This window comes from Ictidomys tridecemlineatus, chromosome 8, assembly GCF_052094955.1.
Source record: "Ictidomys tridecemlineatus isolate mIctTri1 chromosome 8, mIctTri1.hap1, whole genome shotgun sequence".
Taxonomy (NCBI): Eukaryota; Metazoa; Chordata; class Mammalia; order Rodentia; family Sciuridae; genus Ictidomys; species Ictidomys tridecemlineatus.
Window position 1 is genome coordinate 49,225,609 of NC_135484.1, and position 18,631 is coordinate 49,244,239.

General features: G+C 35.9%; 1 protein-coding gene across 49 annotated transcripts in view; it reads left to right on the forward strand.

The window, feature by feature from the left end:
• Nucleotides 1–17,702, forward strand: part of LOC120889308 (uncharacterized) — a 306,686-nt gene extending 288,984 nt beyond the window's left edge. For 47 of the 49 annotated variants that reach the window (XM_078019425.1, XM_078019423.1, XM_078019414.1 and 44 more), the window contains 2 exons: nt 4,657–4,762; nt 11,808–17,702. In XM_078019425.1, the coding sequence (XP_077875551.1) occupies nt 14,590–16,965 (2,376 nt within the window). In that variant the 5' untranslated portion in view covers nt 4,657–4,762; nt 11,808–14,589 and the 3' untranslated portion in view covers nt 16,966–17,702. Of the gene's footprint in view, nt 1–4,656; nt 4,763–6,279; nt 9,932–11,807 lie in introns of those variants that run through there. The other 2 variants (XR_013424946.1, XR_013424945.1) reach the window with 1 other exon arrangement.
• The last annotated feature ends 929 nt before the right edge of the window (nt 17,703–18,631 follow it).

An 18,631-nucleotide genomic window follows, 5' to 3' on the forward strand; every position in this document is an offset into this window, starting at 1 on the left:
GTTTAAAAAAAAACCTCAATCTTTAAAAAGAATAAAAAGACAAAGCTATTATAAGATTAACAGGAAAAAATTAAGAGATGTTATTATAGAGTGAAAACTTAAAAACAGCATAAGACATAGAAGAAGAATCAAGACAAACACATCAACAAATTGGTAAATTGCTATAAATTAACAAGTCTAGAAAAATAAAAATACCTGAAACCAAATGAGGGAAAAAAATTAAATCATTAGTCAAAAAAGAATTTCTTTCCAAATAAACTACTTTAGGTTTTTTTTTTTAGATATGAGTTTGATCAAACTTAAAAGGAGTAGACAATATCTTGTTAGTAAAATTTGCTCTTGAAAAAGCTCGAGCCACATTTTTTTTTATCCATTCGTCTATGGAGTATTACTCTGCATTAAGAAATGACAAAATCATAGAATTTGAAGGGAAATGGATGGCATTAGAGCAGATTATGCTAAGCGAAGCTAGCCAAGCCCTAAAAAACAAATGCCAAATGTCTTCTTTGATATAAGGAGAGTAATTAAGAACAGACTAGGGAAGAAGAGCACGAGAAGACCATCATTAAACATGGTTGAGAGGTGGGAGGGAAAGGGAGAGAGAAGGGAAATTGCATGGAAATGGAACGAGACCCTCAGGGTTATACAAAATTACATACAAGAGGAAGGGAGGGGAAAGGGAAAAATAATACAAGGGGGAGGAATGAATTACAGTAGTGGGGGTAGAGAGAGAAGAGGGGAGGGGAGGAGAGGGGAGGGGGGATAGTAGAGGATAGGAAAGGCAGCAGAATACAACAGACACTAGGATGGCAATATGTAAAGCAATGGAAGTGTAACTGATGTGATTCTGCAAGCTGTATACGGGGTAAAATGGGAGTTCATAACCCACTTGAATCAAAATGTGAAATATGATATATCAAGAACTATGTAATGGAGGGGTAAGACAAGATAATACAAATGGAAGAAATGATTTACAGTAGAAGGGGTAGAGAGAGAAAAGGGGAGGGGAGGGGAGGGGAGGAGGGATAATAGAGAATAGGACTGACAGCAGAATACATCAGACACTAGAAAGGCAATATGTCAATCAATGGAAGGGTAACTGATGTGATACAGCAATCTGTATACGGGGTAAAGTTGGGAGTTCATAACCCTCTTGAATCAAACTGTGAAATATGATGTATTAAGAACTGTGTAAGGTTTTGGACGACCAACAATAAAGAAAGAAAGAAAGAAAGGAAGGAAGGAAGGAAGGAAGGAAGGAAGGAAGGAAGGAAGGAAGGAAGGAAGGAAGGAAGGAAGGAAGGAAGGAAGAAAGAGCAAAAGAGGGAATGCTACTGAATTCAGTTTACCAGCTGTAGGAGTCTCACCCTGCGCTTTGGAGCGCGATGGTTCAGGAGAATCCAAGCTTGGTCTCCGAAGGAGCGTGCATGCAGGACCACTTAATAACATAGGTCACAACGCACACTGCAGGCCTGAAGGTAGGTGATGAATGACTGAAGCAGGTTGGGTGGGGATCCAACAACCAAATAGGCATTCTAGAGACTGAGGCAAATTGGGGGACACACATAAACACACTGTTTGAATTTGCAAGAATATACACTTTATTTTGTCTGAGTGGCCAGTGTTTTAAAAGAGAATCTGGAAATCTCTATTTCTATGTGTAGTCTACTGACAAATGCTGGTGACATATTTGATTTTTGTTTTTTAACTTGTAGGCCAACAGTCCGGGTCTATAGGCTGGATTTATTCAGAGGAGCAGATATGATTTGGGGAGACTAGCTTTCCAACACTGCCATGAGAGAAGGGCAGTAGGAATGTTTGGGGATAAAACAGACCCTCTGTCCCTGACCTCTCAGTGCTCAAAGGACCAGAGCTTCCTCTCATGACCAGAGCCCGGTTTCTGACAGAGAGCTGAGGATGCTGACATTGTTCAGCTCTTGCACTTGGCCTACTCATCATTCTCCTCTGAGCTATGTCATTGTCTTGTGGGCCCCAATCCTTTTGCTCTCAATTTAGCCATTTCCTCTCAAATATGTCCATCATCGTTTTAAGTTCAATCCTAAAAATTATCACCAAGTACTCATAGAGTCTGTTCTGCCTTACTTCTAAAAATGTCTGATGGAATGGGATTTTTCTTTTCCTTTGGAGCAAGTATGACACCATAAATTTATTTTTATCAATTTTAGGGTAAAACTAAGGTCCTGAAAACTTCTTCCCTTAAATAAATATTATCTTTTTAAAGAACACATAAGATAAACAGTCTTTGCTAATTATCCGTCATTAAGAAAACCTGGCAATATTCAATGCTGTGATGTCAGCAAAGTATACAAAACCAAATTTTTTTTGATATTCAGTGACTATTGACCCATTACTCTTCTATGAACCATGTTGTAGTTTTATCTTAAACTTTTGGTAAATTGTTATACCTTTCATTTCTGTTCTTCCTAATACATCTGTAGTATTGACACATAATGTTTCTCCCCACCTTTAGAGTTGTGTTTTTAAGACAATATTGAGATCACAATCAGAAAAAAAAATCAGATATTTTCTTTAAAACTACAAGGATTCTTCAGAACTGGCTTTATATCCTGCCAAGATATGTCAGCCTGAGACACGGAAGGAAGTCAGATTGCTTTTAAGGCAATACCCTTGTTGTAGTCTTCTTAGTCAGATTATGTCTACACACAGAAGAAGAGGACTGAGGCAATTACCTTAATATTTCAAGCTTTACACCTGCTTTTGGCTGATATAGTGTGATAACTGAGACCAAGGTGGCATTTAAAGGCCTCAGTTTTCTAGTTCCTTTTCTCATTTCTGCAATTGACTTTGCTCATGGTGACACACTCAGTATCAGGAAACAGGATGGAAAGTACAGTTCTTATTTTAGGCATATTGAGGGAAATTTAGGGGATTCTTACAGAGGGTATATGTGTTTTTTAAAAAACTATAAAAGGCAACTCCTTAAAATGTTGTGATATTTGTCCAACACTTCTTTTCAAGGTTAATATTGCCTCCATGGTGAAGTCATTCTGCCTGTAGTTTAAGACCTACATGAACCATGAACATGAGTGTGTAGAAATTAACTTGAACAAGTATAGTTTCTATCTTATTTATCAAGCATTCACAACCCAAACAGGGCTATTTTTGATGATTACAATCAACTGCCTTCATGCCTGAGTCTAAGCTTCCTAAATCAGAAAGTGCCAGAAATTACACTTTGAACCTCCAAATAGTGTGAGTTGAACAGAAGTGTATTTTTGGATACCAAATGTGCTCTCATATCCTTCCAACTCTGTAAAAAATCAAACAAGCAGGAATTTCATTATCTGGATGTCCAGCCTTTATCCCTCACAAGTGACCCTGTCTTCCTGTGACCCCGTTCCACTGCACCAGACAGAGCCATCACTGTCTCTCAGTGTTCATTTCCATCGCGCCTGCCCCTCATCTTCTCCTGCTCTCCCTCCCCTCCCAGCAGCAAAATGCTTCAACAGAAGGGAGAGAAAACTCAAAAAGAATCCCCCTTTACTAACTAGAACTAAGATGAATTGTGTCAGAGTTCAGAGCTCCGTTGTTGCTTTGGCATGAAATCACGGCCCTTGGTTTCTGCCAACGCGGGTGTCAGCTGGTGAATTATAACACTGGCAGACAGGACTGAGATAAGCAAAAAATACAATGACAGCTGCTACACAGAACTATTCTTTCTGGCCTAGTGAATACAAAAATACATTGTGTAAATAAAGACAGACAGCTTCATTATGCAATTGTCTGCTACTGTGTCACTGCTAAAGAACATGTATTGATTTTGGAAAATGGATCCAGACTCTTCAAACTAATATGGTCTTCCTCTTGGGAAGCATAGGGCATTAAAGAAAGTAATAATCTAATCTACTTCCTAACATTAGAGCTGAACCTGTATGTAAATATAGTATAGCATCTCACTACATTAGACAATCAAAAACATAGGTTTTTACAAAAGCCTATCTTGCATTCAAGTCCACGGGTGGTTGTTTTCAGTGTAAAATTCTAGCACTTTGCTGGGGTTTTCATGAATCATACATAAGTGCTGTATCAATCTGCTCAGGCTGCCATAATAAAACACTGTAGACTGGGTGGCTTAAACAACAGAAATTTGTTTTCTCACTGTTCTCTTGTCTTGATGTCCCATATCAAGTTCTGACAGAGTCAATTTCTTGTAAGGCTCTCTTCCTGGGTTGTAGACAGCAGCCTTCTTGCTATGTGCTTACATGGAAAACATGGTGATGGTGAGCTCTCTGGGGTGTCTTCTCTTACCCATTTATTTATTTATCCTCCTGCCTTAGCCTCCTAAACAGCTGCAAGTGCAGCTAACCTGTAGAGTGTGTTGTTAAAGGACACAGATCCCATTGGACCAAGGCCCCACACTTATGACCTCATTTAACCTTAGTCACTCCTTTAAAAGCTCCCTTACCAACAGCCAAACAGAGGCTTGGAGTTTCAACGTATGAATTTGGGGGAGGCACACATCGTTTTCAGTGCAAATCAGTGTCTTGGGCCAATTTGATATTTGCTGTTAATCAATTGCTTAGCAAACTTAACCATTTATCCTTAGGTTAGTGATTACTAACATGTAAATGTTGCTTTCAGTAAGATATTTGGTGACTGTCTTTTCTCATTCAGTGACACAATATAGGAATCAAACAAGAAGCACAAGAATTCTTCAGTCTAGCAGTCTTCAAAGCATGGTCCATGGGCCCTGCCCTTGTGAGTCCCTCAATTCGATTTGGTAAGATCAAAATAACAATAAGTTGCTATTTGTGTTTTTTACTGTGTTAATATTCATTCTGAAAATATTGCAACTTTAACAAAAATTAAAGCCATGGCATCAGCATGCTCTAGTAGTCATTGTATTACCACCATACATTCTCAGGTCACACATACCTACAGAGTTCACGCACACACACACACACACACACACATACACACACATAAATATATGCCAATCTCACTGAAAATTGTCCTTGGTGAAAAGGTAAGCATATTACTTTCATCAGATGTATTCCCTTGATTTCACATCTTTTTAATATTTTGTATGTCAAAATGGAAAGTACTATGTACATCAAGTACTTGCTTCATACTGAAGTAAGAGGGGTAATGATTGAGATGTAAGCTGAACTGGCCACTTTTTGTCATGAAGCAGCATTTGTCTTTGAAAGAATAACTGGCAAGTTATAGTTATTCAAACTTGAATATTTTCTAGACATTTTCTTGAAAATGAATACAGTGACTATGTCATTGCAAGGAAAATAAGTTACAGAATTTGTTTCCAATGATATAATTTGAGCTTTCAAGTGAAATTTTGAATTTTGGAAACTTATAACTATCCTTGTAGCTTGAAAGTACTTAAAAGACTTCATTTATGTTAAAACATGTGACATTTTTAATCTTGTGTGATGAGTTGTGTCCACAATGAGAAACTATAATCTAGTGAACCAATATTTCCCATATGATCAGTGCTTGCTATAGAACCATTCATGAGTATAAGTCAATCAATGTACAGTCTAGAAGAATAGATTTGAAATGAACAGCATGCAAGAAAATCCATTGAGAGGGTTTCAAATTCCACTGGAACTTTTGACATCATATCAAAGATATTTGCAGTTTTTTGAAAAGGCTATTGGACTATTCCTTCTGTAGCTATCTACCTATCAGTGTGAAGCTGGAGTTTCTTCACATACTTTACCCCAAATAATCTGTTTCAACAGACTGAGCAGAAGCTTCTCTGAGAAATCAGCTGACTTCTATGAAGTCGGACATTTGAAAGATTTGGAAAATATGTAAAATAATGCCATTCTAGGAATTTTTTTTGTAAAAGTTATTTTTTGTAAAAAAAATGTGTTATGTAGATTAGCATGTAAATTTTTGAAAATTAAGTAATAGATGCTATTTTTTTACATGGTCAGTTTCATGATAAATCTGAAGATAGTTCACTTAAACAAAAGCTCTTGGGGTCCTTAACAGTTTTATGTATTTACAGGATTCTGCAACCAAAACAGTGTAAGATTTACTGCTTCAGTGGGAAGATTAAGACCATTTAGCAAACGGAAATATTTTTTTTCTTTTAATATAGCTCAAATTGCTAGGTATATTGTGATAACTCAAACCATAATTAACATCATTTATAAAATAAAGATAATAAAGTGTACCAAAGGTAGTTTTTGTAAGGATTTAGTCAATGACACCATTAATATGAAAACATGCTAAACAAATCTAAGTTGCTATTTTAATATTTGTCTCTTGCAGAGATTTGCAAAACTTGAAAGACACTGAAAGCTTATGGAATTTTCCAGTTCTTCTTTTTTACTTTTTCCCACCCCTCTCTCAGTCCTGCATCCTGATAACCAACAACAGTAACACAAGCATGATATATCTTTACCCTGTTCTTCAAGGCTCTCTGCAATACAACCCCAAATTCTCTGTTTCAGGATACCTTTCATAAATGCTGTGTGTGACCAGGACTCAGAGATACTCTGGCCAAAAACACTTTTTGTGCAGACCTTGTCTTGCTCTGGTGGCTCCTACTGCCCTTGTTGCCTGAGATTTTCCACAAAAATCCCCCATCTTCAAGGGCTTTAGGAAGCTCTTCCTAAAACACCTCTCCTGTCCTGAATTTGAAAATTATTTTCTTTTTTGCTCTGCATATTAATGTAGCCTCTTTATATTTGTTTCCACTAGTACACTTGCCTTTACATTATTTGTACTCTCACTTCCTCAGAAAAGGAATTTTGTTCTACTTAAATTTTGCATTCTCTGCAGAAAATACTGTTCACAGCAGGTATTTAATAGTTTGCACTGAATAGAATTAGACTAGTAGAGATCCTAAAGCCTTTTTAGGATAGGGCGATACCTTTGCTTATAAAGACACAGAGATATATGAGGTTCAAATTCCTTTGAAGTCTGAAAACAATCCTTTTAACAGTATTTTAGGGGGAACTTCAAAAGACAATTCCACATTTACGATTTTCCTGTTAAAGTAGGTAAATTTTGCTTTCCTCTCTCATCTCCCACATCACTTCCTGTCATTGCTGATACAAATGTCATGCAGATTTGTCCGGACTTATGCTTCCAGAAACCGATTCAGTGAGTCAATTCAATAAGTTCAAGTGAAAAAAAAATCATTGAAACAGTTTGTAGTTCATTTCAGAAACTTAATTTGGCTTTTGTGTTCTGGTTTTATTTTTTAGAAATTTGGTTTCATTTGCAACAATTATGGAATTATTTTCTTTGTTTCTTTCTTTCTTTCTTTCTTTCTTTGTGTGTGTGTGTGTGTGTGTGTGTGTGTGTGTGAGTGTGTGTGTGTATGTTTTTTTTTTCCCCCAGAAAGATCTTGAGCCTTTAATTTGTGACTGCCAGTTAGAGGAGGTGGTGATGTGAATTCCTTTTCCTTCCTGCTAAAATTGCAAGATCAGTGTGGAGATGTACTCAACAATGGGACTTTCTGTATTCATGGAGATAATTCATATCTGCACTGTCCAGCACAATAGCCACTGGCCACAAATGGACTTGGAACACATGAAATATGGCTAGTGCAACAGAGAAACTTGAACATTTTCAGTTGAAGCTAAGTTGAAATTTAAATAACATGTGGCTAGTAAGCACTGCATTTGATGTGCAAGTGTATATAGACCGTAAGTCAAGTTTTCTTGCCTTTTTGGTACAATCTACCCACAAAATGGCAAATTTAGGGACATAATCTGAAAATAACCAAAATTACTCTTTTTTCTTTAAAAAGTTTAAAATATGAAATATATTTTATGTTTAAACTAAAAGAATAAGAAACATTTTTGGTGAGAGATAACTAGATAGAAGATTCTGAAGATTCTTTTTTTTATTTTTATTTTTTTTAATTCTAATCAGTTATATATGACAGCAGAATGAAATTCAGTTCATATTACACAAATAGAGCACAATTTTTCATGTCTCTGGTTGAACACAAAGTAGAGTCACACCACTGGTGTTTTCATACTTGTGCTTACAGTAATGATGTACATCTCATTCCACCATCTTTCTTACCCTCATTCCCTCCCTATTCCTCCCTCCCAAGACTCTGAAGATTCTGAGGTGTTAACTAATTAAACTTTTACCTGTGTATGTGTCTGCTCATTACCACTTCTACTCTTGCCCTTTTATATTCTGGTCATTCATTCACTGCTCATTGTTCTTTAAGTTCTTTCATTTTTTTTTCCTTCCTCACCATCTAAAAAAGAATACAATGAGTGTTTCCTAAATTAATTCTGGAATTTTATAGGAATAAATTTAATTCACCATATTGCCTTTGTAATGTCCTAAAATATTATCCCTAGGGATGTGAGTCAATTAATTTTTTAAAATAAAGTCAAGGAGAGTTATGGGTATGAATTTATTCAAAAGCAAAAACAAGACATACCTGAGCAGTAGCATTTCTATTAATTGAGAAAGAGAAAGAAGAAAATGCTGTTTTGTGCTTTAAGAGAAGTTTAAATACATATTGACATCTGCAACTTTTCCCCTGATCTCCTCATCCTTTTAAGTGAATGGTGTATGAAATTGTAAAGTTTAAGATGTTGATAATTGGAAAATATGCTTCAGAAAGGTCATTGGGTTCCATAAAGAAAAGTTTATAGTATTCACTCCTTAGTAATATTTACGCTGTGAATAATATTGATTCAACTACATCAGTGAAAGCAGGTGATAAGCCTAATGATTGCTTCAGCAATCAGATCCACCGAGTTGCTTAAAGACTGATATGTTCTTAAAGACCACCATAAAGGGCAGAAAGCAGTAAATTGGAATTATTGCACACAACCGCAGCTACTCGTACCATATAAATAAAGAAACAATTTATGCTACTTATATCTGAGAGTATTTTTTCTCAAACCTTTCAACACTTGAAAAATCTTTAAGCTGCAATCAACTATGACGTTACCATAATTTCAGTAGAATTAAAAAAAATGAAAAGGAAATTTGAAGTGAAAATCATTATTTAAAAAAAGTATCATTTCTTAAATTCACAATCCCAGAACATTATGAAATCAGTCTGGAGGGTCTCAATAGCAGTAAGCATTTCTTCAAACAGAGAAGGATAAGGTAAACCAGAGCTCATTTATGTAATAAGGGTAAATATTATTTTGTACAATTTTGCTTCATTTAGAGAAATATATTTTTCTTGGTTTATTGGTTATATTGTATTATGTTATTCTATTGTGAGTTACCTTGCCAAACATAATTCTAAGTAAACATCCAGTTGATTTAGTGCTAGTTCAACACAGGGCTCAACACACTAGAGAACATGTTGTTATCTTATGGTAATGAACAAAGTGTTTTAACATATTCATGGAAATTTTTTTGTTGATATTTTGCATTAAAATGATAATGAAATTATTGGAATTTATTTTATTGAAGATAAAATAAATATGGGGGATATGAGTCCATGTCAATTGATTTTTTGTAGTTCACTGGAGCAAGGTACTTTGTGGCTATTTTCAGTCTTGAAACATATGACATTTAGTTCTGAGAAATTTATTTAAAATACATCTTTGGTAATCTTTTCCCCTCTGTTTCTTTTGTCCTCCTTTCTGAAACTTCTTTTATTTGGATGTACCCCTAGTGGACTAGTCATATAATTTCTCATCTTATATTTTTTACTCTTGTCTGTTGGTTTTCTGCTCTACCTTCTGGAAGATTTTCTCATCTATATCTTCTAATGGGATATTTTATTTCACCTATTATACTTTTAATATCCAACAGCACCTAATTTTTTCTGCATGTTCTCTTTTCATAGCATCTGGTTTCATGGTTTTGATGTATTACCATTTTAAAAGTGTGTCATTTTATAGATCTTCCATCTTCTTGCCTGGGCTGTGGTCTTTTGTGTTTGTTTTGGACAAATGTTTACAATAAATGCTGTTGTGATCTGTCTGTGACTACTCAGAACTCTTGGCCTGTGTCTAAGTAAAGATTGCTTTTGAAAGCCCAACGGAAGCCAAGCTATGAGACCCAGCTGTTGACGGTGACTTCCTGCAGAAGAGCGTCCTGGGCTTTGTCTTGGTGGAATTACTATCAGTGTCTTGAGACCTTCTGCTTTCCTGATCCATCCCTAAGTTGATCTACAATTTAATTTAAATTCTAGAATATTTGATATTCCTGATCCTTCATACAAATTTTATATACAATTTAGAATTGCTTTGCTAATTTCTAGAGAAAGAAACCCTAGATGAATTTTCCTTATAATTTTCAATTCTTAACACAACATCCACCCCATTTATTTAAAGTCTTCTTGTTTTGAATAATGGTTTATCATTTAACCAGTAGATATCTGATACATCTTTCATTATATTTATTCCTAGCTATTTGATGTTATTTGATTGGCTTTAGAACATGATGTGTTTTTTAAAATTAGAATTACTTGTTGCAAGTATACTGACCTTTATTCAATTAACTTTGTAAATTAACTTTTGAATTATTTTATCAGTGTATTATTCTTTTGGAACTTTTCTGTATGTAGTTGTGTTGTTTGCCAATAAACATAGTTTCCACTCTTCCCTTGCAACCCATAGGTACCTTTCATTTCTTTGTTTGATACATTGCACTGGCTTGTTCCATATAGAGTGGGACTAGCAGTCATCTTTATCTCATTCTACTCTCAAGAGAAATTCATTCTATATTTCAACAATAAGTATAATGTTCATATTTCTTTCCTTTAAATATCCTTCAATAGATTAAAGGTGCTACTCTCTGCTCCTTATTTAAGATGAGATTTTTAAAAATTATTAGCTCCAATGATTATCATATGGTATTCTATACTGTCCTTTTACTGTGGTGAATTAAACTGATTGATTTTGAAATTCCAGATCAAATGTGCATCCTTGAAATGAATTCATTTTGGTGATGATGATTTGTTATCTCTACATATTACTGTACTTTGCCTATATTTTGTTTATGATTTCATAGGATATTTATGAAAGTAATAGAACTGGAATTTTCTATTCTTTTAATATCTTTATCAGATGTTAGCATCAAGATTTTCTGGTCTCCCAAAATAGTATTTCTTTTTTCAGGTGCCTTAAAAATTTTGTGTGAAATGAGTTTTATGTCTTCCTTCCTTAAATGTTCGATAGAAATAAACAGTGTATAGATCTGGGCATTGTTTTATTAGAAAGTAATTAATTATAGATTTTCAAAAATTGATATAGCACAATGCAGATATTTTATTCCTTCTTGTACAACTATTGTTTATTTCTGTTATTCTGTGAGTTTGTCCATCTTACCTGTTTTTCAATTATAGTGGGCTAAATTTGTTTATAATATGCTCTTACTGACTATGTAATGATATCAGGATCTGTGGCAATATTATCTTTGGTATTCCTGACATGGGAAATTTGTGTTTTTATCCCTTTTTTCTTTATTAATCTCATCAAGGGTGTATCAATTTTAAAAGTTGTTTCAAAGAAATACTTGCTTCTCACCCCCAAAACTATGTTTTATTCTTTTATTAATTTCTGCTCTTATTTTTATTTCCCTAGGTATAGTACTCTTAGATTTATCTTATTTTTATAATTTCTTGATATTGAGACTTAGATTATTGATATTTATACATTCAACTCTAAAGCTTTCCTTTAAGCAGGGCTTAAGCTTCATTCTACAAATTTGATGTCATAATTTTATAAGCATTTTGTTCAAAATAATTTCTCATTTTTATTGTGACTTTTTTCTCTTCCTCAGTTATTTAGACATTTTAAAGAAATTCCTAGCATATACAGGCATTCTTATTCTTTTTTGTTCTTTATCTCTAGCTTAGTTTTCCTGTGGCTAATGAAATATTCTGGTCAAGATCCATTCTCAGAACAAGAACTCCCAGATTCAACTACTTTGAGGCAAAGTTAACCAACAGTTGATGCCCGGGATCAATGAAAAAAACTTTTAAGAAAAATTTCCAAAATCATTTAAATAAAACTTTTACAGATTACATTTTATTATATTTTCATCATATTTTAATTTTAAAAACACATATTCCAGTTACTGTATTTTCCAGGCAGTGTTCAGCTCACATCTGACATCACAAATATGATTTACTATGATAAGTTTAAAAATTACTTAAATCAGCCATATGCCATTTGAACCTTTGTTTTTTAAAATTTTCTTTCTTAATGTAAGTAAAATTGTAAGATTATTTTTTATAGGAGCTATGTTTCAGTTTTATGTGTTATTGAAAAATTTTATTCTGTTTGACATTAGGACTTGATCTGCTCAAAGATTTTACAATATCTCACATAATTATAAGTGAGTTGGTTCTACTTTTTGATTCTAGGCATGCAGAGTGCTCATAAAGTCTAAAAATAATAGCAAATAAAAATATTAAAAACTACAAAGCAGTATATATGGACTGTTATTCTTTGTTATTATATTTTGGACGGGAATGGAAGTCTGTAGCTTCCTGCCTTGAAATGATGGTAGTTTCCTTGGTTCATCTTTAAAGAGCCCTCTGTCTCTCCAGCCAAAAGTAAACAAAGCTTAGGGTCTAAAGCTGATTTCTCTGCCCATGGGCTTCATAAACCATGACACTGAGCATTTTTAGGAATATGTGCCATCCTAAATCAATCAACAAAGTTTATGATATCTACTTTCTGTGAGAAAATGGAAAGAACTTTGTGAGATTGAAGTTTTAAATATTTAGATAAGATCCTGTATTTTGGAAAATTTATAAAGAAGCATAAGATTGTAATTAAATTAACAGAAAGAGAAAAATGGTTGCCAAAGGTAGCAATATGTCTTAAATTATGAATAATAAAGTATGGAAATTTTTTCAAATTCATAATAAGGTGATAGAGAAAAGAAGAAATTCATAAGCTAAGTGTAAATTTCAAATGTTATAATTATGATGTATTTTAAATTTTAAAATAAAGTGAAAAAGCTCCTATATTATTAACACATCTTTCAGAAAAGACAAAAAATAGGAGACTGCATTATATAATCTTCAACATACAATTTTGGATATTTATTATGGGCAAAAAAATGGAATAAGTTTTAAATGTGAATGACTTGCTTTGATTTGAAAATGCACAATTAGCAAATATAGAATTTATTAAATTACAAAATTGAGATTAAAAAGAATATAAAATTATTGCTATATATTTATAAAAGAGCTTATATTTTTATTTTCTATTCTTTTTTCTTATGTTTCTACTAATAGTCTCTTTTAACATTTTATGGATATGTACAAGAGTCTAAATTAGCCTCATTTAAAATACTATCCTTTTAGAACATTTACAGGAAGTATGTTATGAAATAAACTTTCACATAAATATTTGCAGTGAATGAACATTCTTCTCAAAGTACTAGTAATTGTTGGGCAGTCATAATGTGTGAGTAATGGTTAGGATAGAACTTTTGCACCATAAAGGAAATAACAGTGGCTATCTGGGCTTGTAATCTCAAACAATGTTTATAATTTAACATAATCGGGTTTTTAAGTGTGTTAATATGGTATACCAAGAGTCTTACATGCAGAGTCTGATTTGTTAAAAAAAAAATGATACTTGTTTTTTTTAGTTATACATGGCAGTAAAATCTATTTTGATATATTCACACAAACATGAAATATATTTTATTCTAATTAGGACCTCAGCCTTGTGAATGTACACAATGTTGAGACTCACGGTGGTGTATTCATATAAGTACATAAGAAAGTTATGCCAGATTCATTCTACCATCTTTTCTATTCCCATCCCTCATCCCTTACCTTCCTTCCTCTTTATTTAATCCACTGAATTTCTGTTCTCACCCTAGCCCCTTGTTGTGGGTTGGCATCCATATATCAGAGTTAACATTTGACTTTGTTTTTTTGGGATTGGCTTGTTTCACTTAGCATGATAGTATCCAGATCCATCCATTAACAGCGAATGCCATAAAGTCATTACTCTTGATGGCTGAGTAACATTCCATTGGATATATATACCACAATTTCTTTATCCATTCCTGTGTTGATAAGCATCCAAGTTGGTTCAATAGCTTAGCTACTATGAATTGTGCTGCAATAAGCACTGATGATGCTGCATCCCTGTAGAATGCCTGTTGAGAGCCACAGCCAAAGGGGCCCCAGCAAACTTCCAGCTGCCAGCAAGCTTCAGACTGCCCCAGCAACATCTAGCTGATTGGCTCCTCTGCGGTGATGTTCATTGGGCTGTTTCCCTGCCCTTCAGACTGCCAGCTGATGATTGGCTCACAGCTGCCCCAGCAACATCTAGCTGATTGGCTCCTCCACGGAGCTGCTCATTGGGTGACTTCTTTGGCTCTGCCCACGCAACCCAGCCAATCGGCCTCAAGAGGAGGAGGATTGTGGGAGGAAAAGGCTGGTGTGGGGGAGAGAGGCTTGTGGAAGCCGGTGGTGGCAGTTGGGCTCTGAGGGTTTTTCCCTGGAGCTGTTTTGTTTGGCGTTTGTAGTTCTAAAAATAAAGTTAGTTTCTTTTTGACAAGTGGGTCCTGATTTGTGCCAAGCCAGACTTCGGCATTTGGTGGCTCGCACGGGGAGCAACTGAGGGTAAGTAAACTGCTCGCCCCTGAGGGCAGGGCGAGAGGATGGGGAGCCATTCTAAGATTCCTCTTTTGTTTTGCTTCATTTTTGTTTTAACTTGCCTGTCCCTGGAGATGAGTGAGAGGGAAGAAAAACCACTCACATCTGAGGAAAAACTATTTGCGTTTGAGGAACAGATAGGGAGAAAGGACGGATGCATATGTCAGGAGGATAGAAAGGCTGTTATAATGATTTTGTGTGGTTCCCTTTTTACTGGATTCTGTCTCGGTTTTGTTTGGCGTCATCTTGTTGGGTTGTATTATAGTAGAAATACGGGATCAGCAATTAGTAAAAAACAAACCGAAAGAGTGTTAAGTAAATTGTTAGAGGAAGGAAGCTTCCCAGTAAAACCAAGAGCAGTCAGGGCATACGTTGATGTAATACAAGAATATAGCCCATGGCTTTTTAAGAAGGAGTTGTTAGATATATCACAATGGAACCATCATGGTGAAGATTTAAAAAGAATAGAAAAGAACAACCCAGGGACTCTGCCAGTTGGCACATTGTCATTGTGGACCTTGGTATCTAGTTTGCTTAGTCCAAAGCCTTCAGTTCAGACAGAGGTAGAGGAAGAAGAAGACATATTGATTCAAGTAGAAGAGGAAGTCTCTCAAGTTAGTCAGACAGAGGAAAAGATTCAAGTAAAAGCTCGAGCTAGTCAGAAAGAGGAAAAGATTCAAGTAAAAGAGAAGGTCTTTCGAGATAGTGAGACAGAGGAAGGAAGTTTAGAGCAGAAAAATCTATCAGGGGAAAAGTTAAAACAGGTGACTGCTAATAAGACCCTTTTGTTAGAGAGCGTAAGTGTCCAACCAACAGCACCGCCTCTACAGGAGACTGCTACTAACAGCATTCTATCACCAGAGGGCGTAAGTGTTCAACCAACAGCGCCACCTCTACAGGAGACTGCTACTAACAGCACTCTATCACCAGAGGGCATAAGTGTCCAATCAACAGCACCACCTCCATATGCTAAGAGACTCCCAACCCCCGCAGTTGATAGTTTGGATCCTGAGACAGGATCTCAAGTATGCCCTGTATTTGAGGTAGGAGGGCAGCGAACTTACCAGGGTTTAAATTTCAAATCAGTGAAGGAGCTAAAAGAGGCTGTAGCAACCTATGGTCCTCAAGCACCCTTCACTGTAAGCTTGGTCGAATCCATTACCAACTTAAGCATGACGCCAGCAGATTGGGCTAGTTTGTGTAAAGCTGTGCTAAATGGAGGACAATACCTGTTATGGAAGGTTGCCAATGAGGAATTTTGCAAGGAGACGGCTAGTCGAAATGCAGCAGCTGGTTATCCTCAGAGAAATCTAGATATGTTGTTAGGAAAGGGACCTTATGAGGATCGGCAGCAACAACTTGCATATGATCCTGGTGTATATTTACAAATTGCTGTAGATGCAGTTAGGGCATGGAAGTCTTTACAAGAACCTGGAGGTTTACAAGGTCAATTATCTAAGATAATACAAGGAGCTAATGAACCTTACGCTGAATTTGTAGATAGGCTTATTCAAACAGCTACCAGAGTTTTTGGGAATACAGAACAAGCAATGCCATTTATAAAACAACTGGCTTATGACCAAGCGAATCGTTGGTGTAGAGATATCATTAGACCATGGAAACATGAAGATTTAAACACATATATTAAATTATGTAGAGACATTAATGAACAAGGGCAAATTGTGGCAGCTGCAGTAAAACAAGCTTTAGATGCCAGAGACATTAATGAACAAGGGCAAATTGTGGCAGCTGCAGTAAAACAGGCTTTAGATGCCAGAGACATTAATGAACAAGGGCAAATTGTGGCAGCTGCAGTAAAACAGGTTTTAGATGCCAGAGACATTAATGAACAAGGGCAAATTGTGGCAGCTGCAGTAAAACAGGCTTTAGATGCCAGGCCAAGAACATGCTACAATTGTCAACAAACAGGACATTTTAAAAGGAATTGCCCCATAGGAGGAGGGTTTAACAAAACTAGGTATCAAACAAGTAGAATACCGGGTATTTGCCCACGATGCCGTAGAGGGAGACATTGGGCTAATGAATGCCGTTCTCAAACCACCATAGAGGGTACTCCATTATATTGGGCTAATGAATACCGTCCTCAAACCACCATAGAGGGTACTCCATTATCAAAAAACGAACAAGGACAAGGTGTTTATCCACAATATCGTGGACAAAGGCATCGGGCTCCGTTGCCAAAAAATGGACAGGGGGCCCCAATGCTCCGGGGCCCCAAACCACAAATATACGGAGCACTGGAGGAACCCAGCAACCCCAGCAACCCCATCAGGGTAGTGCCCAGCACATCAGATCCCTCATCAGACAAACCAGAGGGAGCGCAGGGTTGGACATCTGCGCCTCCACCAAATCAGTACTAACTCCAGAGATGGGAGTTCAAATCATTCCCACAGGGGTAAAAGGACCTCTTCCCAAAGGAACAGTAGGCTTATTATTGGGACGCAGCTCTTCTACTCTAAAAGGACTTTTGATAAGTCCTGGGGTAATTGATTCCAATTATGAAGGTGAAATAAAAATTATAGCCAGTTCTCCAAAGGGTATATCAGTAATTTCACCAGGAGATAGAATAGCACAGTTACTAATAATACCAAGCCTACATGATAAATTTTCCAGTCATGTTGTAGAAAGAGGTTCCAAGGGATTAGGCTCCACAGGTGTAGATTGGGCTATGCTTTCTTTAAATTTAGATTCTCGCCCCATGCTAAAACTAAATATTCAAGGACATGAATTTAATGGGCTACTGGATACAGGTGCAGATCTTAGCATCATCTCTCGTCAAGAATGGCCAAAACATTGGCCATTACAACAAGCCACTCAATCGCTTCGAGGCCTAGGAGTGGCGACTAATCCCGATAGAAGTGCAATGCTATTAGATTGGAAGGATCCTGAAGGATGTGAAGGAACTATACAGCCATATGTATTGGATCATCTTCCCGTAAATTTATGGGGACGAGATGTCTTAGATCAATTAGGTTTGACATTAACAAATAATATCAATCAAAATGCACCCACTATTATGGCTAGACAAGGTTTTAGGAAAGGAAAAAGATTAGAAAGACAAGAACAATGTATAGCAGCACCAATACAAATAGATCAAGGAACAGACAGACATGGGTTGGATTTTCACAAAGGGCCACTGAGACAATAAAAATTACATGGAAATCAGAAAGACCAGTATGGGTTCCTCAGTGGCCCTTGACTAAAGAAAAGACACAAGTAGCCCATGATCTGGTCAAACAACAATTAGCGGAAGGACATATACAACCTTCTGTATCTCCCCATAATACTCCCATTTTTGTCATCAAAAAGAAATCTGGTAAATGGAGATTACTGCAAGATTTAAGAGCCATTAACAATGAAATGGTCATTATGGGACCTGCTCAATCGGGGATTCCTCAATTGTCTGCTTTGCCAAAAACTTGGTATGTTTTAGTTATAGATATTAAAGATTGTTTTTTTTCAATTCCAATTCATCCTGAGGATAGTCCACGTTTTGCATTTACTATCCCTGCACTAAATCATGAAGGTCCTGATCAGAGATATGAATGGAAAGTACTCCCTCAAGGGATGGCTAACAGCCCAACTATGTGTCAAATTTATGTTAACAAAGTAATCCAGCCACTTAGAAATCAAAATCCTGAACTACAAATATTTCACTATATGGATGATGTGTTATTGGCACACAAAGCTAAAAACACATTGCTAGAATGTTATGCCACACTTACAAACTTATTAAAAAATTATAATCTAGAGATAGCAATAGATAAAGTGCAATTAAATTTTCCAATTAATTATTTAGGAGTTCTATTATCCTCAACCATGGTCCGTCCACCAAAAATTCAAATACGAGTAGATCAACTCAAATCACTTAATGACTTTCAAAAGTTATTAGGAGACATAAATTGGATAAGGCCTTATCTAGGTATTCCAACAGGAGAATTGGGACCTTTATTTGATATCCTAAAAGGTCCATCAGATCCAAATTCACCCCGAATGTTAACGCCTGAAGCAAGAAAGGCATTAAAA